Genomic DNA, 18,174 nt, shown 5'->3' with positions numbered 1-18,174 from the left:
TCACGACCCCCCACTCACGACCGCCCCCCTACCCCCCCCCCACTCACGACCCCCCACTCACGACCGCCCCCTACTCCCCCCCCCCCCCACTCACGACCCCCCACTCACCCCCCACTCACGACCGCCCCCCTACCCCCCCCACCCCCCCCCCACTCACTACCCCCCCCCACTCACAACCCCCACTCACCCCCCACTCACCACCGGCCCCTACTCCCCCCCCCCACTCACGACCCCCCACTCACCCCCCACTACCCCCCACCCGACCCTCACCCCCCACCACCCCCCACCACACCCCCCACCACCCCCACTACCCCCCCACTCACCCCCCCCATCCCACCCCACTCACCCACCACCACCCCACCCCCCCCCACCACACCCCCCCTCACCTCCCACATCACCTCCACCATACCCCCCCCACACTCACCCCCCCCCATCACCCCCCACTACACCCCCCCCCCCACCACTCACCCCACTCACCCACTCACCCCACCCACCCCCCCCCACTAAACCCCCCCCACTAACACCCCCACCCCCCCAACACCCACCATAACACCCCCCCCCCCCCACCACCCCCCCCCACTCACCCCCCCCCACTAACACCCCCCCCACTAACACCCCCCCCCCCACTAACACCCCACTCACCCGCCCTTCTACCCCCACCCCCTCGTCTCTTGTGCTTAATCGACTTTCACGCCGCGGCAGCGTCTCTGAGGACGACGTTTCGGTCCCGGGTCCCTGGCGGTGCCTGTTGCTCACCTATTGTGGAGCGGGCCCGTTCGTTTTCTCCGCTGCTGTACCAAGGGTCTCTCCCCTAGGTCGACTCGGCCTCAAATGAGTAGCTGGTGCGGTGCTTAAAAACATCGCCACTAGGGAGACAAAGACGGCCGGGCGTGGTTAGTGACCACGCCACCCCGTCGTGTGCCACGTGCCCGGTCTTCATCGGTGCTGCTCGCTAACAGCACTTGCCCCGACAGTCTGTTAAGGCTACACGGGGGATCTTTGCCTTTGGTCGCGTGGATCTCTCTCCCCGGGGGGTTCTTCCGCTGTTTGCCCCCCTCCACGTTTTGTACAAACGAAAGAATAAAAAAACGAACTAATGACAGCTCAGTAAGATTTTAAAATAGTTTGGTTTAGGGGCCGTCCATAAATGACGTCACGCACCTATTTGGGGGGGGTCAGACATTTGTGACGATGTGTGACGAGGGGGAGGGGGGGTGAGAAATGTGACGTCACATCAAAATGCGCAACTTTAAATAAATATAGACAACACGTTCTACTTTATTAAATAGACTTTTTAATGAATGTTTTCTTCTACAACATCAGAGTGCAGCGCCACATTAAATACGCACTACAATGACAATAGTTTAAAGCGATTTGAAGCATGTTTTATTTGGGGGGGAGGGGGCAGAGCTTTGTGACGTCATATTTGAGGGGGGGTCTGACTGTTTGTGACGCCGTGTGACGAGGGGGGGGGGGTCAAAAATCGTCCAAAATCGCGTGACGTCATTTATGGACGGCCCCTTAGTGGTAAGTTCAGCGTCGATGGCTGGTGTCGTTGGGGTATGGAATAAGCCACCCACCCCCACCAACACCCCCCAATTTACTCCACCCCACCAACCCCCCCGTGGCTGTATTCACACAACTTCCACGTGCTATAGCTAATCAATATTTATACAGTGCACTTCACATCATAAGCACGGGGCATCTCGGCGTTTTACATAACATCGTAACCGTGTTCCTGAATGTCAAGCACTTTTATATAATCTTGTTTTGTATGGCTGATGTCAGTGTCGGATGAAGCTAGTGCGGGGCCTGTTGCATATGTTAAAAGGGGCCCTAAATATAAAAACACATAAATATTAAAACACAAATCTTGAACTTGCATAGTAAAGTAATTGTATTTTTTCATTTGCTAAACAGCCAGATAATACGACCATTCGCTAACCTTAAACACCCAGTCGTTCATAAAAGTTGAAGGCGGTATAGTACTATAGTAATAAAGCAAGTGCAGAATCACTGATAGCTTAGAGGCATTTAGCGCGGGGCCCTTGAAAGTGCGGGGCCCGCACCATATGTAGCTACTCTTGCTACGTGGATAATCCGCACTGTCTCTGATGTAGAGATGCAAAGCGACAGCTACGATTTGACATTCAGGTGGTTTAGCCAGACCACCGCATCAGCGGAGTGGTACTCATATAATAATAGATGTACAAGTATAACAAAATACAAGAATAAATTTTCTTATTTTGGAAATATCGTGAAAGAAATGCACCCCTGGGCAATCTAATTAGAAAATAAATTGTATTACCATAATTGAACAGGCATGTTTTTTATCGTATTAAACTCTGTACACAGAAGAAGGGTCATTGTCTGAAACGTCACCCGTTTTATGTATTTTCCTTCAGGGCAATGTTATCGACGAATGTGTTGAGTTTAGTTTGTAATTAAGACCAGTTGACTAAAAGCAAAGGTCAAAGCAGATAACAAGGTCAAATTAGATATCTAACAACGCCTATTTACGTTAGAGTACACGTACGTTGAACTTCTTTCGCACCGTACGTAGCCACCATGCTAATCGGAGGTGCGGGGGAAGGACCATGTATTCGTAGTTTTGCACGACATTATACGAGTACAATCCATACATTTTACGTACATATTCGCACAAGCGATGTGTCCTATTAGGAGGGTTCTTATATGGGGGAATCTTAACACGGGATATGTTTTTCTGGGTGTAAACTTGAAATGGGATATCTTTCACACCAATATTTATACATCGTTCACTCACCTTCCAATTGCTGCTGGAGCAGTACACTCCACTTACAATAATACAATGCGATATTGCGTATCATGCATAGTCAGCCGTGACCTGTCCACTTCTGAAGGCCACGTTGCCACCTGTATGTTTAACATACAGTAATGTACATGTGTAGAGGAGTATTGTGAGTAACTAATGAGGGGGCGAGCGGAAGGAGGTGCGAGTGGGTTGAGAGCAGTGGCGGCTCCTGCAAAATCTCTCAGGGGGGGGCAAATGTCTGGATGATTGATAAGGATAAGGTCCACCCATGCAATGGATAAATTAACAGCTTAAGCATGTAAAGGCAACTTCACTTCTTTAATATTAATGAAAAATAAAGTGACTCTTACAATACATCTTGTTTGTTTCTATACTCACTATTAAAACAAACCACTCAAGTTTATTTTATTAAAGATTCCACTAGGTGGCAACAAATTATATTGTTGGATGAAACGTGCTTACGTATGATGACGTAAGCACGTATGATGACGTAAGCACGTTAGGGCGAGCCCTCCCGGAAGCCATAGAGAATGCTTTGCAGCGCCTCCGTTCGAAAAAAAACATCTTTGAATGTAAGTCTATGGGGCCACTCGGGGCGATTCTCAGCTGGAGGGAAATCGCCCAAAAAGAGGCGGTACTCCACAGAACGTAGCATGACGCTGATTGGACTATATCCAGAGGTACAGTGACGGCTAGCGTGACTCTGTGGTTGAATGACATTGGTGGTGCGTCGCCCAATCGCCCTAATGAAGAAACCGCCCCTGGTTGAGAGTCATACGGGGCCAAGGAAGACGTAACGTCACGGGTTACGTAAGGGGCTTTCGGAAAGCATACTCTTAGTTTTTTCGGTAAATTCACGTAGGTAAAAAAATGAAATTAAAATTAATAAAAATAAAACAAAATCACGACGTTTCGTTTTTTTATTAATTTTTATTTCATTTTTTTACCTACGTGACTTTACCGAAAGAACTAAGAGTTTTTAATCCTTGCAGTCACGAAAGCTTCAAATCTAGAATTTCGGAAAGCACTTTCGGGAAAGTGGGCAGGGCCGAGCTGGGGGGAGGAGCCGCCCAAAGTGTTCTTAAGGGGGACCCCGTGACGGAGGCGGGGTCGTCGTTGGGGGCCAAGGTAAGGACCGGCTAGACTGGGGTCTCTCTCTTCGTCGCAGAGTGGTGTTGGCTGATCCCCTGCTCCGGGCAGACGAGTGAGAGAGCCAAAGGGATAGCTGGGGTAGGGTCCAAATTGTTGTTCAGTGTCCATGTGAAGGACGGAGATAGAGTGCACCTACACGGGTGTGAGTGTAGGATGTCGAGTGAGAAAGTGTTTTAATAAACGGCAACAGCCCTTATAGTTCTAGATTTTAAGTTTTCGTGACTGCAAGGATCCATAACCTTCAAGAGATGCCGCGATAACAAGGTAATACCCATCACTTTCATACCCACATCTGCTGCTGTGTCTTCACCGAACTCTAAACGGATTTTGTTTAAAGCTAGCCTATCACGAATCTCAGAGAGAATACGATTACTCCGATTTGAACTCGATAGTTTAGACAAGACTCTCTTACAATCATATTTAATGTTAATACAAAAAATGTCCCCTTCCGATTGGAACCGCGTTGACAACATGACAGCTGCCTCTGCTGAATCACTGTCAGCCAAATGTAAAGCTAACCTGATTGCTAAATTCAACCTCCTATCAAAGAAGAAGCCAGAACCACACATCACAAAGTTGGATGTTAACAAGATCGTTATTAATCAGAGTAACATCCCGATTTTGGACAATCTGGAAACGGTACTGGCTAAAGGGCTGAATTTTGTAACTAATCCCATATCTGCATTTTTCCATAAATATGCTAAATTCCTCTGTTGATATGCAAATTCCTTTGTCAAGGCGCCCTTCCTCCTCTAACCCAGCTTAAATATACGCTGCCAAGCTTGGTGGTTTTCATTCAGACGCTGTCTTTCCGACAGACCTGTTCTTCACTTAAGGACGGCTGCTTGCGTTGTGGCCGAAACGTCGTGAGAATTATTTTATTGGTTAATTTGTATTATTTTATTATTTCCATTCTACGTGACTTTACCGAAAGAACCAAGAAGATGAATCCCTGCAGTCACGAAAGCGTTAAATCGAAGATCATCACTAGTTCGACTTCCCTAATCGAACCAATCAAACGTCCCTCCCTAAAACCCTCGGCTGCAAGACCTCCCAGATTCTATGGTCTTCCCAAGATCCATAAAGGTACCCCACTACGGCCCATCGTGTCCACGATCAACTTACCTACCTACAAGCTAGCCTGTTTTTTATCGGATATTCTGCTTCCCTTCACTGGCAAGACCACCTCATCAGTACTCAACTCACTTGGTTTCTATGGTCAAGGACATTTTACTGTCTCCTGACGATGTCCTCGTCAGCTTTGATGTGGTCTCTCTGTTCACCAAGGTTCCAGTGTCTGATAACATAGCTCCAGTGGCTTCCTAATATCGGGCGGAAGAGCATTCCAGACGGCCGCAGAAGCGCATCTGAAAGTGCGCGATGCGGTGGCCGTCTTTGTTCGATGGCGAGCCAAAAGCCACTGCTGTGAGGATGACCGGAGTTCTCACGATGCATTGATCCATGTAGTTCCTGCTACGTACATACATTTTGGGGGTTCACACCTGTGGCTGCCACCCCCGTTTTGTCTCGATCGACCACTGGCCATCAGCCCTCGTAACGACGTTGGGATGCCCAAACCCACTTTACTCCGCCATGAGTCAAGACGATGTCCTTCTACTTTACAAATTCAATGTATTAACGTGCGTTTCTATAATTTGAGTACGAGTTTGTTTACCCCAGCATTGCAAGATATTCAGTGAGCGTATAATTCTAAATTTAATCGAGCATTTATTTAACATTTTCATAGAAAATTGACTTTAACTGAAAATGTGATATACTGTAGTTTGCTTATCCTAAATTGTATCTTAAATGGTTATATAACAAACAAAAAAACACATGCACATATACAATGCCCCATGGTATGGACCACAAGGGATTTACCGTTGATTAATTGTATTTGTAAAGTAAAATTATCAAATTGAACGTAGATATTAATCAAGAGGAAAAGTTGCAAATGCAGTTACTGTTACCGATTTCTGAAAAAAATCCAATTAAGTTGTCCACCTTGTGGATCCAGTTTTGAAAACGTTTAAGAATCGCGAGGTTAATGTAGAAATTATATCTGAAACTGATAAGTAATTAAGTTCACCGCCTAAAACACCACAGCATTCTTAAATGCAAAGTCCACTCAAGGCACTGGTTCCATTCTGCAGCCCAATTCACTCATTACGCAGAAGGGTCATTTGTGAGGTTTTAGTTTTATTAAAGGCACCTACATTGAAAGATCCTTATAAATGCTACATATACAAATACAACTTCCTAAAGGATAACTACAACGGTTGGCAGTTCACTTTTATGTTTTGTTGAATATAAAATGTGGTAAACTATACAGAAAAATATAAGTGGTCTACATAATTAAAACATACCAACGATTGCATAAAATGGAATATATTGTTCAAACACGATGTACAAATTCAGCAAAGAAAAAAATACTGCATCATGAGTAAACTGAGGATATTATTGATAACAATTAATGCTTTCTGGGGTGTAAATGGAGTACGGTGGTTTCATGTCAAATATTACAAAGTGTTCAGTTAGACTGATTGTTTTTCTTTTAGAGAAAAAGGCACAGGTTATATCTACAGACCACGTCCCTATCAATTAGTGTCGTCTTATATTTTCAGTCAACATTCACATTACCAGATGCTATTTTCTATTTTCGTCAAAATGTAAGAGTAATGCTTGTTTAAATAAAAAAAGCCATGTTGTAATGTATAACATCACATCAATGACACTTAAGTGTTTTAATAGCAATACAAATAATGCAATTTAAACATGTGCTATAAATGTAATTTAGCTACCAAGTAAAACAGCTGATTGGAAGGTAACACATGTTGCTTGTATGCTTCGTATTGCTTTAATATCGTGGTGCTGAAAAATACTAACTCGAATCAGTGACAACAAAATGTGGAGACAATGCCATCTGATCTGTCAATGACAATCATAAGGCAGGAAGATGAGAAAGTAACATTTGCATAGGATTTTTCCAGGATGATCATGTTTTTTTAACGTGTTCATAAATGCTCTAGTGATGAGAAGTCCATACGGATGTCAGAGGATCTGGCCAGACTGAACTCTTGAGATATTTTGTGGCTTGGCTTATATGTGTACTGCACCAAACAAGTCCAACCATTACATTAGTAAACACCAACACCTCAACTTCCATTCAACACTACTGGCTTTTCTACTCAAGTGTCCCCACACCTCACACAAAACCATTGTTTTAACACAAAAACAAACTCAAAACAGTACATCACACTACCGTACTAGAAAACTACAGTTTATGATTGTGGTGCAAAATATTTGTGAACAATAGTTACAGATATTAAAACATCCGCAGCTGGGAAACAAAAAATATAGAAAATTGCATGACATCTTGAAATTCGAGAGAAATATTTTGGAGTTAAGTCATACACCAAAGTATCAGTAACTGATGAAACAAAAGGCTTTACCCTCTCTAGTATGCATACAGGTGTTGAGGTATTCAAACACCAAATAGACACATTACAATGCATAAAGTCTGCATTAACCACACATACATGTGGTACAAAAATGCAAACATATTCCTTGATAACAAGGAATAATGGCCTTCACAAAAAAGGTACCAAAGATGTAACTACTTTATAAATTCCATCAAATGTAGTATCAAAAGATTTAACTCCAAAACATTTCTCGAGATTTACTTTCCACTGGCATGACTTTTATCAAGAAAAAAAACTCCACGTCCATCTAACATTTGTATGTTCATCAGTTGGGTCTCTCGTCAGAGAACTTAACATACAGACGCTAACACAAAGTAAACATGGAAATCTTAAACTCACAACATTGTGGGGCATGAATGAGCATAAAATGACAGCAGTGGTGCACAAAGATTCAACACCAAACATTAGCAGCACCTCATAATTGTGGGCAGCGACGACGGATGCATTTTATACTCCTGTAGACTCCTGTACCGCCGCCACCCACGGCCACCCTAACAGGTCCCCCCCCCCACCCCACCAGCAATGACGAGTCACTCAACAAACTCTTATTTTTTGTGGTTTCCTTCCTCATCCTCCAAAGCCTCAGTGAGATTCCCACCCCGGCACAACTGAAGTTCCTCCGAGTTGATCGTGTCGGATTCGATGGCGGCGTACGGCGTACCGAGGAACTGTCGGAGGTGAATCTGGCCAGAACGTCACAAGCCGGGACAATGGGCACAGGGTTTAACAATCGTTGAGGAACACAATTTAAGACAGCCAGCTGTCAAACCATTCCCCAGAATGATCCTGCTTCTACATTGACAGTGCAATTCACAAGTTGACAATTTGAGCCAAAACGCATAACCTTGTTGATTTGTGCCATATTTGGTAATGGAGACATTGGCACATCGTTCCTAAAAATCGTCTGCATGAGGAAAATTCGCCAAAATGCGATTCTGGATTTTGGTGTCAACGTAACCATCACAGCTTATTAAACAAATGTAATTAAGTGACCAATGAGAGGATGGATAATTACATCATTTTGTGACTGTTAAAAGCAATCAAATAATAAACTCATGTCTCAACAGGGATCGAAGTTCGTTAAATGTACTTGTTGGCACCTGGATGTGGAGGTTTACTTCCATGCTGCGGGAAAGGTAAGGAAAGTTGCCGCCGGTCTTGAGGTGAGCCCTCCGGGCCAAGGGGAACAACTTGTACATCTCTTCCTTCACGTCCACGGAGAGCGCACTTTCATCAAACACCTACACCGCACACGCATTCACCCACCAACCCACACACACGCGACAAGGTTATTACAGACATTTCCTTCTTTATAGTTGTAGACTTGCAGGGGTAAGCACCGTTAGCAAAAACCTACCAAGGCTGGCACAGTACACAAAGTGGTGATGTGGCCCAGCACTATGCACGCCTGATTAGTTTTCCTAAGTGCTTATGTTTGCATACCATCGCGGGTATTTATTTTAAGGATGAGTTGACATCGAGAATGATGATGTGTGTATGTATGCTGAACCTCTTTCGCACCGTACGTAACCAACCGTGCTTATCAAGAGGTGCGGGGAAAGGACCACAAAATAAACACGAAGCAGTTCTAAAGAAATGAGTTATCAATTTAGAAGGTTCACTTACTACTGTCCACTGACTTTTAGGGCCAAGGAATCAAACGCGGGTCACCAGGATTGTAAAATGTGCAACAAAAAAATGGAAGTAAATTTTTTTGGCCAATTCTCACTTCCTAATTCTTGAATTTGTGCAACAAAAAATGGAAGTACATTTTTTCGGGCAATTCTCACTTCCTAATTCTTGAAAATAATCGATTCTTTCGTAAAAATCGCGATCCAGAATCGTGAAAATGTAGCAAATCGCTGGGAGGGGGAGAATCGTTGCACAAAACATTGTTGCTTGCGGAGAGCCCCTCCCCACCCCTTCCTTACGTCCATGACAGTGATGACGATGCCATTCAGCTTGTGCGGCTCCACGTATGAATCCTGACAGTTGAGTGTGAGGCGCGATGCCAGGTCACCCTGAGTCAAGCTTTCAACCTAGTGGGATCACGCAGTTAAATCAGAAAGGATAACAATGAGGACCAATACGAGATATGAAGCACCATGAAGATATTTCCTGCTACAGAAATGTACAAAATCACCCACCCCAGCCAACATGGTTATATTGCATCAGGCACATCGATCGTAAGCACATTGCATTAATTGATCATTACATCATAATTTGAGTTTTTTTTCAATTGCATTGTACCTTCCCTCTTTCCAAGTTGTGTGTTTTTATCATTGACAATCGGTAAACATATAATTGACTTTTGTCATCACCATAAAATTATTAACATCGCTTTAATACTGTACAGAATAAAACAGCGACTACAAATATTTACTTAAAATAGCATTTCGCTTTAAAAGACATGTTTCAATAAAATAAAACACGTTTGGTATTGGTGCCATTCTTACAGTACAAAGGCTGTCACCAAGTTGCTATGGTTATGCTTTGCAAGCTTTACTGAACATTTCTACTGCTGAACTGGTTGAGAGATAAATCACAAACAGCGAGTCTTAAGTCGATGGGCCAGACACAACTAACATAAGCGAGTGGGTGGCTGATGTAGCGGGTTATAGGGTGAGTGAATGATTGAGTGGTAAGTGGGTAGGTGAGTAGATGAGCTGCACACGGAAAAACAGCAGGGGCTGTATCTTAATATCCTGGTGCTTGGGACAATCAGGTCACATTGTGTCCTGTCGACCAGCCAATGGCGACTGGCAGATATGCCGGTACAGATTGATGAGTTGGGTGACCTGTAGAATATTTGAAAAGATAAGATGCTTCGAGAAGCTGATGTGTCAACTCCTTACTCTCACCGAATCCACCATGAAGTCGATGGCATTGGCCATGGCAGCATCCATGAGTCCGTACGCAAAATTCCCCATGACAAACTTCTTCAGCACAAAGGATGGGGCCATCCAAAAGCTGCCAAACACAACTCGATGTCAGCATTCCAATTGTTTAACTGGTAGTCATGTTATGAATCAATTATATTCCAAACTCGCGTAGATAGAAGTGCACCACTCTGTTAGAGAGAATGACTGCAGAAGATGAAGTCAAAGAACTACTTAAAAAATTCACTTCAATAGTCATCTGTATGCACACCAAGGGGACAACTTTAACATGCCTTACAACAAGTGTCCGTGACATGTCAAACTGAATTTTCTTAATTCTCAAGAGCTGAAATAAATTTTAGTAAAAACACAGATAATACTTTTTGTTCACAGTCACTGATTATCGGGCTGAGACCATCCAACTTGCTACACTTGAGAAACTGTTTTCATCATGGTTTACTGCCTGTATTTGAATCCAGGATCTCAGTAGCGCGCTGCTCAGTGTTCCGAGATGCCAAAGCTTCGATTTAGCAAAACAAACACATGTCATAATGAACTGCATCAGGGATTTTGGAAATCAAACCCACCCTATCCCATGAAATCCACCAGTTGGAATTAGGTAACAAACAACACACCTGACCTCTGGAGATTGATGTTGAAATCTGTCTTATAGGGAGGCATATAGAACTAAAAGATTTGGAAAACTATGGTCACATTGATTTAACAAAAACAATACATTGCTAAAATTGTGCAATGAGATTCAACTGCTAGACTTGTAGATTCCTCACAGGAAAACCGAAAATAACTTGCATATATTTTGTTGATACGTGGCTCATGCCTATCTGGAACAAGTGCCATATTTCACAAGTACAACTCGCATTGTTAATTACAATAAAAGTAACGAGTTCCTAAGGAGTACCTTTTCGCACCCCACATCTGGTTGAAGACAGCTGTGTCGCAGAAGGAGTTGCACAGGATGAGGGAATGAACGCGGGGTGAGCGGAATGTGTACTCTGTGAACTTTTGTGCCAGAAACCCACCCAGAGATGCCCCAAATAAGTGTACCTGCAAACAAAAGGCACATCACTCAATTGCAACGGTACAACATTTGAAAAGAAAATCCTCCATTCCAAAGTTAAAAAGTGTTAAAGTGTTTACAGAGCTTTGGTCTTTAGTCTAAACTTGGTGTACGTTTTGTATATAAAAAAACTTGGTGTTTGTTAAACACTGAGGCAAGCCTGACTTCGTCGAGTTGAAGATGGTCCAAGAGTCTGTGGAATCCTGTACAGAACTCGCTCAGGCTCCAATAGACGGGGTACTGCACCTGTCAGGGGCACGAGAATATGAATGATAGAAAAGGAAAATAAGCCATTATTATTATGCGCAATTGTGTAATATGAATTCGCAAGAGTGTTACTTCTATACTCTTTGGTTTCGGTAAAGTCACGCAGATGAAAAATTATAAAAAAAATATTAAAATGAAAATAACTAAATTAAATCACGACGTTTCGGAGGCAACACAAGCTTCCTGATGACGGAAGCTTGTGTTGCCTCCGAAACGTCGTGATTTCATTAAGTTAATTTCATTTTTTTTCATCTACGTGACTTTACCGAAAGAACCAAAGAATATGGATGCTTGCAGTCACGAAAACTTCAAATCTAGAAGTGTTACTTCTTTCAAAAGAAGAGAGGAAAACCAACCACATCAGAGGAAAGGTGAAGAATATGGAAGCACCAGGGTGATAACCAAGTGGCAGGCCAAGAAAGAGGTGGTTCCAAGTGGTAATTCAGGATGCAAAGCCTTGTCCGGGTGGATGTCGAGATGATTATCCAGGACAGGAATGCGTGGATGGGCAAAATGCCAGGAAGTATAATATTGCATTCAACACATAACCAAAAACACTGTTCATGAGATTTAGAAACGTTTGATTGTTCAAAAAGGGGCGAGCGAGCTTACAGAGATGACGCGGTAGCCGCGAGCCGTCAGCGCCAGGATCTGCTGGAAGAAGATGTCGGCAGTGCCGCTAACGGGCGGCAGAAAGATGAGAGGACAACGCACTTGGCGCGGCCCCGCATCATACAGTGCCCACACCTTGCTGTCATCATCGTCCACAACAATCTGATGATAGAATGAGATAGTGTACTTGAGTCTCCCTTGCACAAAGGGTTTTACACACATGAGCATTGTCAGGTGGCCAGCATAATGTATAAAACATTTATTTTGAAATCTGTGTAAATATTTCGGTTTTATCTCCTTGCATTCGTGTATTTTCTCTGGGTACTACGGCTTTCTTTCTTTTACATCGAGCTAAACACGTAATTGCCAAACATCCCCCTTATATAAAAAAAATCATGATACTCAATGATATTTTCCTGGCTAAAGGAAGCTGAGCATGCAAAGTGTGGTACAAAAATATGAACAAAAAAATTGAGATGATAAAAACATGTCAAAAAATTAATACAATTTTCAAGAACAAAAACAACCTTTCAGACATACAAATAAATTGCACATAAGTTGCATAAAACCAGCGGAGCCAATTAGCCACCTATAATACATAAACAATTGTAACCTTTCCAGTTGCCAGTGTTATAAATTCACAGGGCTCCTACATGATTGACTACTACAATGATAGGAGTAAGTTACTGTTGGCAAGACTGCTCGCTAAAAGCCTGTAATCACAAGACAATGACAGTGTTATGAAACTGGCATGGCCAGGAAGCATTTATGTGATAATCATCTCTGTGTGCTCAATCATTACACTCATAGCAGAAACGACACAACAGATGCATTACTGTACATAACATATACATGTAGACAGTCCTGAGTAAGTTAAAATAGAAATCTGTGACAACTGTAGTCTAGTCTGTGCTTATAAGTGGACAAAATAAAAAATGAACAGATTTGGGTCCTACAAAATTCCAATAATTATTTTTTTACTTCTTTGTATTTGAACCAGACCTAAAAAATAATCTATGCTTGAAAGTGGACATATCTTACATTGGTAACTTTTAAAGGGGTGCTCAAATAAAATCGAAATTATATTTCAGACAATTCAATAATTCTGCCATTTTTATAATAATGCTAACTTTTCAGGGAGATTGAGTAGAACACATTGCTAGAATAGATAATGACTGGAGATCAAACCCAAAGTCGAATTGGCAGCTTGGGAACAGGCTAAAGCTTAGAGCCACCAAGGAGATGGAGCGATTAAATCAGCTCTGTGCAGGTGCTCAATGGATTTCTATGTCGCAGGGCTATTAGAAATGGTGACGGCTTGAGGAGGCCTTAATCCACCAGTGGATTATCATGGCTGTTGATTGATAATGTGGCAATAACACCATATAGTGGGCAAAGCGTGCAACTTTGACTGGTCAGAAAGGTACATTGCCCAATATTTACGCAAACATTTCAAAATAAACCAAACTGTGTGCTGTTGCTTAACGTGCGCTGCTAACTTTATTTGCGCACAGCGGTACATTTGACTGCTGTAAAAGGATTAAGCCTTCTTTCGATTCTCTCTTTAACCATACAAAGTCGAGTCCGACACGCTGCCTGTCTCCTCACCCGCTTGAGAGGCACGGTGCTGCGAAAGAAGTTGTACTCGGGAGAGGACTTCATGTCCCCCATGGTTGCCGATCGATGGTGTCACAACTTTAGCAACTGAAAGGTTCACAAACACAACACTTATAGCAGCACAATGTATATCTGCAGGGATGGACAACTTAGAAAAAAAAGCTCAGGAAAATAAGTAAAGTAGACCATCGATTATCCGACGCGAGATTATCCGGCTTCTCGCATTATCCGGGCGTCCCAGGCGGATCGGACAAAACCGGCATGTCATCCGGCATGTAATCCGGCGATTGCCGGAAAACCGCTCCAAAGGCTGTACCAGTCCGGCTATTGGCACCATGTGCGTGACAAAAAAAAGTAGCTTTGCACGATTTCAATATATATACATTTTTCATGACTAATAACTAATTAAAAACAGAAAATATAACATGCGATCCGGCGAAAAGTGCGTTGTGTAATTCGGCGTTTGCCTGAGCGCCGGTCTAAAGGCTGCATCAGTCCTGCGAACGGCAAACACATTGGGTGTTTAAACAAGAGTGTTCGTCCAAGTAGGCTGCTCCGTAAAAGCAATGTGTTCGATTGCGTTGGCGAGCAATATTTACATTGCTTTTATGGCTTTATTTTGGTGATTTCTAAAAGTGTTTAGGTTTGGCAATGTTTGTTTGTTGTAGTACGGAGTGAGACTGATGGCCTTAATCTAAGTTGTCTTGTGGTTGTTGTTGTTGTTGTTTGACTTGCATCCCGCTGGGATTTTTGCACACACGGTTGGTGTACGGTGCTTTTTTCTGGAATTTTTGCTTTTTTTTCTTGGATTTTCTGTTTGCACTTAGTCACATAGTCACTTTGTTCATGTTTTAGTTTTTTGTTTGTTGTGGTTGCACCCGATTCCAGAGCCGAATGGCTCACAAGGGCTATACCTAATAAATTAAACTTGAAAACTTGAAACATACATCACAGTTGGATTCAGTTCTGAATAACCACCTCCAATTCTACACCCCACTATCATCACCCCATGCAGAGTCTTGGAGACTGGAGTGGTAAGTGCAGTGCAGTAAATACAGCAACTTTTTACAGTCGGATATTTTTTTTGTCTATTTGCATGTTTATTTATGGCAATTTCAGTCAAATGTAAAAGCCTAAAAAAATGTTTATGCATCTAAAAAGAAAATGTTATGCAAAAAAGTGCAAAAATAAGCTATTGTGTAACAATGCATAACCAAAATACGGATATGGATTCTAGATTTAAACCTTTCGTGACTGCAAATTGAGTCTTCCGCAGTTGCCGATCATTGCTACAATGCTGTGGGTTCTCATGAGATTGTCTTTTCTGAGACCAAGGTGCTCTGCAAACCTTCTGGCTACCATCAGAGGTTTGTGCACGAATCCATTCAGATATACAAACACAGACATAACTTCAACCGTGATGATGGGTACAAACTGAGTAATCATTGTAAAGATGTCATTAACCATGTAAAAAAGAGTTAACTACACATATTTGTACCATCTTATTTGACAGGTACTATTTTACTTTACCGAGTGTTGACATCCCCAGTGTTTACCAGTAGTGCTTACCTTTATGCTTATTACCAGCTAACACCGGCCACAACCATGAGCCGATGTGCACCATTGTTATCTTTTAGCCCCGCTGTCCAGGACCATCAGGCCATACCCCTGGCGACCACATTCAGACAAGCCCCTCCCTCCCCCCCTTAACTTGTATTTAAGGGCTTGCCTCTTGGATATTTTCCTCACTTAATACAGTAAATTCAGCTGTGACGGTCCCACCTAATGACGGAGACTTGTGTTGCCTCCGAAACGTCGTGATTTATTATTTTATTTTTATTATAATTTCTATTATTTTTACTTTTATTATTTATTTTTACCTACGTGACTTTACCGAAAAAACCTAAGAGTACGGATATAGACCTGAACCGAATACATTCCTGTAGAATAGTAGTGGCATTCGCACAGAGACGGAGGGGTCAATGGCTGTCACACACCCATTGACCCCTCATCCCCCGCTCCTTCACCCTCAGGACCACTGACCCCCCCACCCCCTGCTATTCCGAAGCACCCAGGAGCCAACAAATCCCCAGCCTTCCCTTGAACCCCTCCAAGATCCCCTACAACACCTAGGAACCCCCCCCCCCCTCATCCCAAAGAACCTCCACTTCCACCAAAGCCCCCCTCCACCCCCTCTAATCTTACCAGCCCCCAGGAACCCTCAACAACACCCTACAACCCATTAAGAGCACCCTCACATTCCTCAGCACCCCCTCCTAAAACACCCAAGCCCTGAAAAACCTCGTATGACTTCCCATCCCCTACAACCCCCCCCCCCCCACCGAACCGTGAGAACTACACCACAGAACAGCTCCTGGAGCTGCCCGGCTCGGGGTCAGCAACTCCGCTCCCTGCGGCCAGGCTCGCATGACCCCCCCCCACCCCCCAACACGCGTCCCGTGGAGAATAAAGCCAAAAGTTCGATCCACTAAATGCAAGTTCAACCTAAATGACACACGCCTGAGTCCAATGGGCCACGATGGAGCTGTCGGTGGTCGGTCACCTCGTTTGTGAAATGTTTTATTGCTCCGGTCCGCGTTAGGGACCTCTCGGTGAGTCGAGGTTTATTAATAATAATAGAGGCTCTTATACTCTTAGGTTTTTTCGGTAAAGTCACGTAGGTAAAAATAAATAATAAAATTTATAGAAATAAAATTATAAATCACATTTTTTTTTACCTACGTGACTTTACCGAAAAAACCTAAGAGTATGAATCCTTGCAGTCACGAAAGCTTCAAATCTAGAATAGAGGCTCTTGTCTGAGAAGAAACACACACGTTCACTTTCTCTTGCGTGTCCGTTTCCGTTACTAAAGGGGTTGTTGTTGTTTCCCGTCTTCGTTTTCACGTTAACTGTTGCGTTGTTTGTTTACGCTACTGGGATCGTGTCGCAACGCGCGGCGCGTGAGAGGCCTTGTCTATAAACACGAGTTTATACTCACAAGGGGGTCACAGGAGTCGTGAACGAAGACGCGGCAAGGAAAACGCTGAGGAGCCACCACCACCCACCTCCTCCACCACCAACCCCCGCCCCGGTAGCCGCTGCAACGCAGCCACGGGGGTCACCACCACCACCGCCACCACCACGCAGCGCGCCGCTCGCTACGACCACGACCTCTGAACCCAACAGCCGCGCGCGTCACGTGACCCACGATGTGGGGGGGGGGGACCCTCGCCACGTGACAAACGGCCTGCCCGAGGTCACGTGACAGAAGCGGACGCCTGCCCGCGGTCACGTGGCACAGGGTGTCGTCGGGTGTTTGCGTCACGTGACCCGGGCCCGGCATACGTCGGTCCACGTGGTCAAGGCAGGTGACGTCACGCCCGCTGCAGACGCGCGGCCGCCGAGGTTGGGGGGGGGGGTCACGTGACTCGGGCTTTTTAAATAAATGGCCGGCTAGGCGAGCACGTGTGTGAGCGTGATCAGTAATGCCGTGCACGCATCGCCAAATCTTAGTGCTTCGATATGAAAACAATTAAGTACTAGATTTGAAGCTTTCGTGACTGCAAGGATTCATACTCTTACGGTTTTTCGGTAAAGTCACGTAGGTAAAAATATTTCTTTTTATTTTTACCTACATGACTTTACCGAAAAAAACCCGAGAGTACAATTAAGTAGAGCAGTGACTTTGTTTTGCTGCTTTGTCCAAGCTTGCATAGGCACCGTGGTGGAGAGTCCTTCGCCTGTTGTACAGGTCGTGGGCTCGATCCTGACGCCCGGTATATGCAGGGACTCCTACTTACGAACATTCGACTTACGATCTTTCAACGACGAACAAACCTGTCCGTATGTCCAGTTGCCTGTTTGGAAAAAGAGTCCTAAGTTCAACCGCCGTGCAATAGATGGTGGTGGCATCTACATCTGCAGAACATGAAGAACCAGTGGCATATACAGATTATAAAGTTATACAACTTTTAAAGCCATTCTCCGTGTTTAGTGTACATGCCATACATGTTTGACAAGAGTAAAGTTGGACCTACAAACAAACCTTCGTAACTAGGAGTCCCTGTATTTGAAGTTTGCATGCTCTCCCCGTGATCACGTGGATTTTTCTCCAAGTCCAGTTTTCCCTTCACATTTAGAAACATGTTTAGATTGGCCGATATAAATTTCCCAGTGATAAGCGACTTCGTTGAGCAATCATTTGTGGCCAAGTCGCTTCTAAAAAAGAGCAACATTTGCTCAGTGGGTTTTAACTGGTAAGTACAGTTTTTAGTTTTTTCACTGTTACAA

At 43.9% G+C, this 18,174-nt stretch overlaps 1 protein-coding gene across 1 annotated transcript; it reads right to left on the bottom strand.

The window, feature by feature from the left end:
• Positions 1–6,126: 6,126 nt before the first annotated feature.
• On the bottom strand, positions 6,127–17,039 carry LOC133343705 (maspardin-like). Its single transcript, XM_061553453.1, has 9 exons — positions 16,883–17,039; positions 13,873–13,968; positions 12,265–12,426; positions 11,551–11,631; positions 11,227–11,372; positions 10,290–10,398; positions 9,360–9,467; positions 8,529–8,669; positions 6,127–8,111 (listed from the first exon to the last, which is right to left on the bottom strand). Exons 2-9 carry the CDS (start codon positions 13,933–13,935, stop codon positions 7,974–7,976), a joined length of 948 nt encoding a protein of 315 aa, XP_061409437.1. The 5' UTR covers positions 13,936–13,968; positions 16,883–17,039; the 3' UTR covers positions 6,127–7,973.
• Positions 17,040–18,174: the final 1,135 nt, after the last annotated feature.

Source organism: Lethenteron reissneri, chromosome 18 (genome assembly GCF_015708825.2).
Source record: "Lethenteron reissneri isolate LAM-NWPU_2019-01 chromosome 18, ASM1570882v1, whole genome shotgun sequence".
NCBI classification, from domain to species: domain Eukaryota; kingdom Metazoa; phylum Chordata; class Hyperoartia; order Petromyzontiformes; family Petromyzontidae; genus Lethenteron; species Lethenteron reissneri.
The sequence above is the reverse complement of the archived record's forward strand: the minus strand, read 5'-3'. Positions and strand labels throughout refer to the sequence as shown.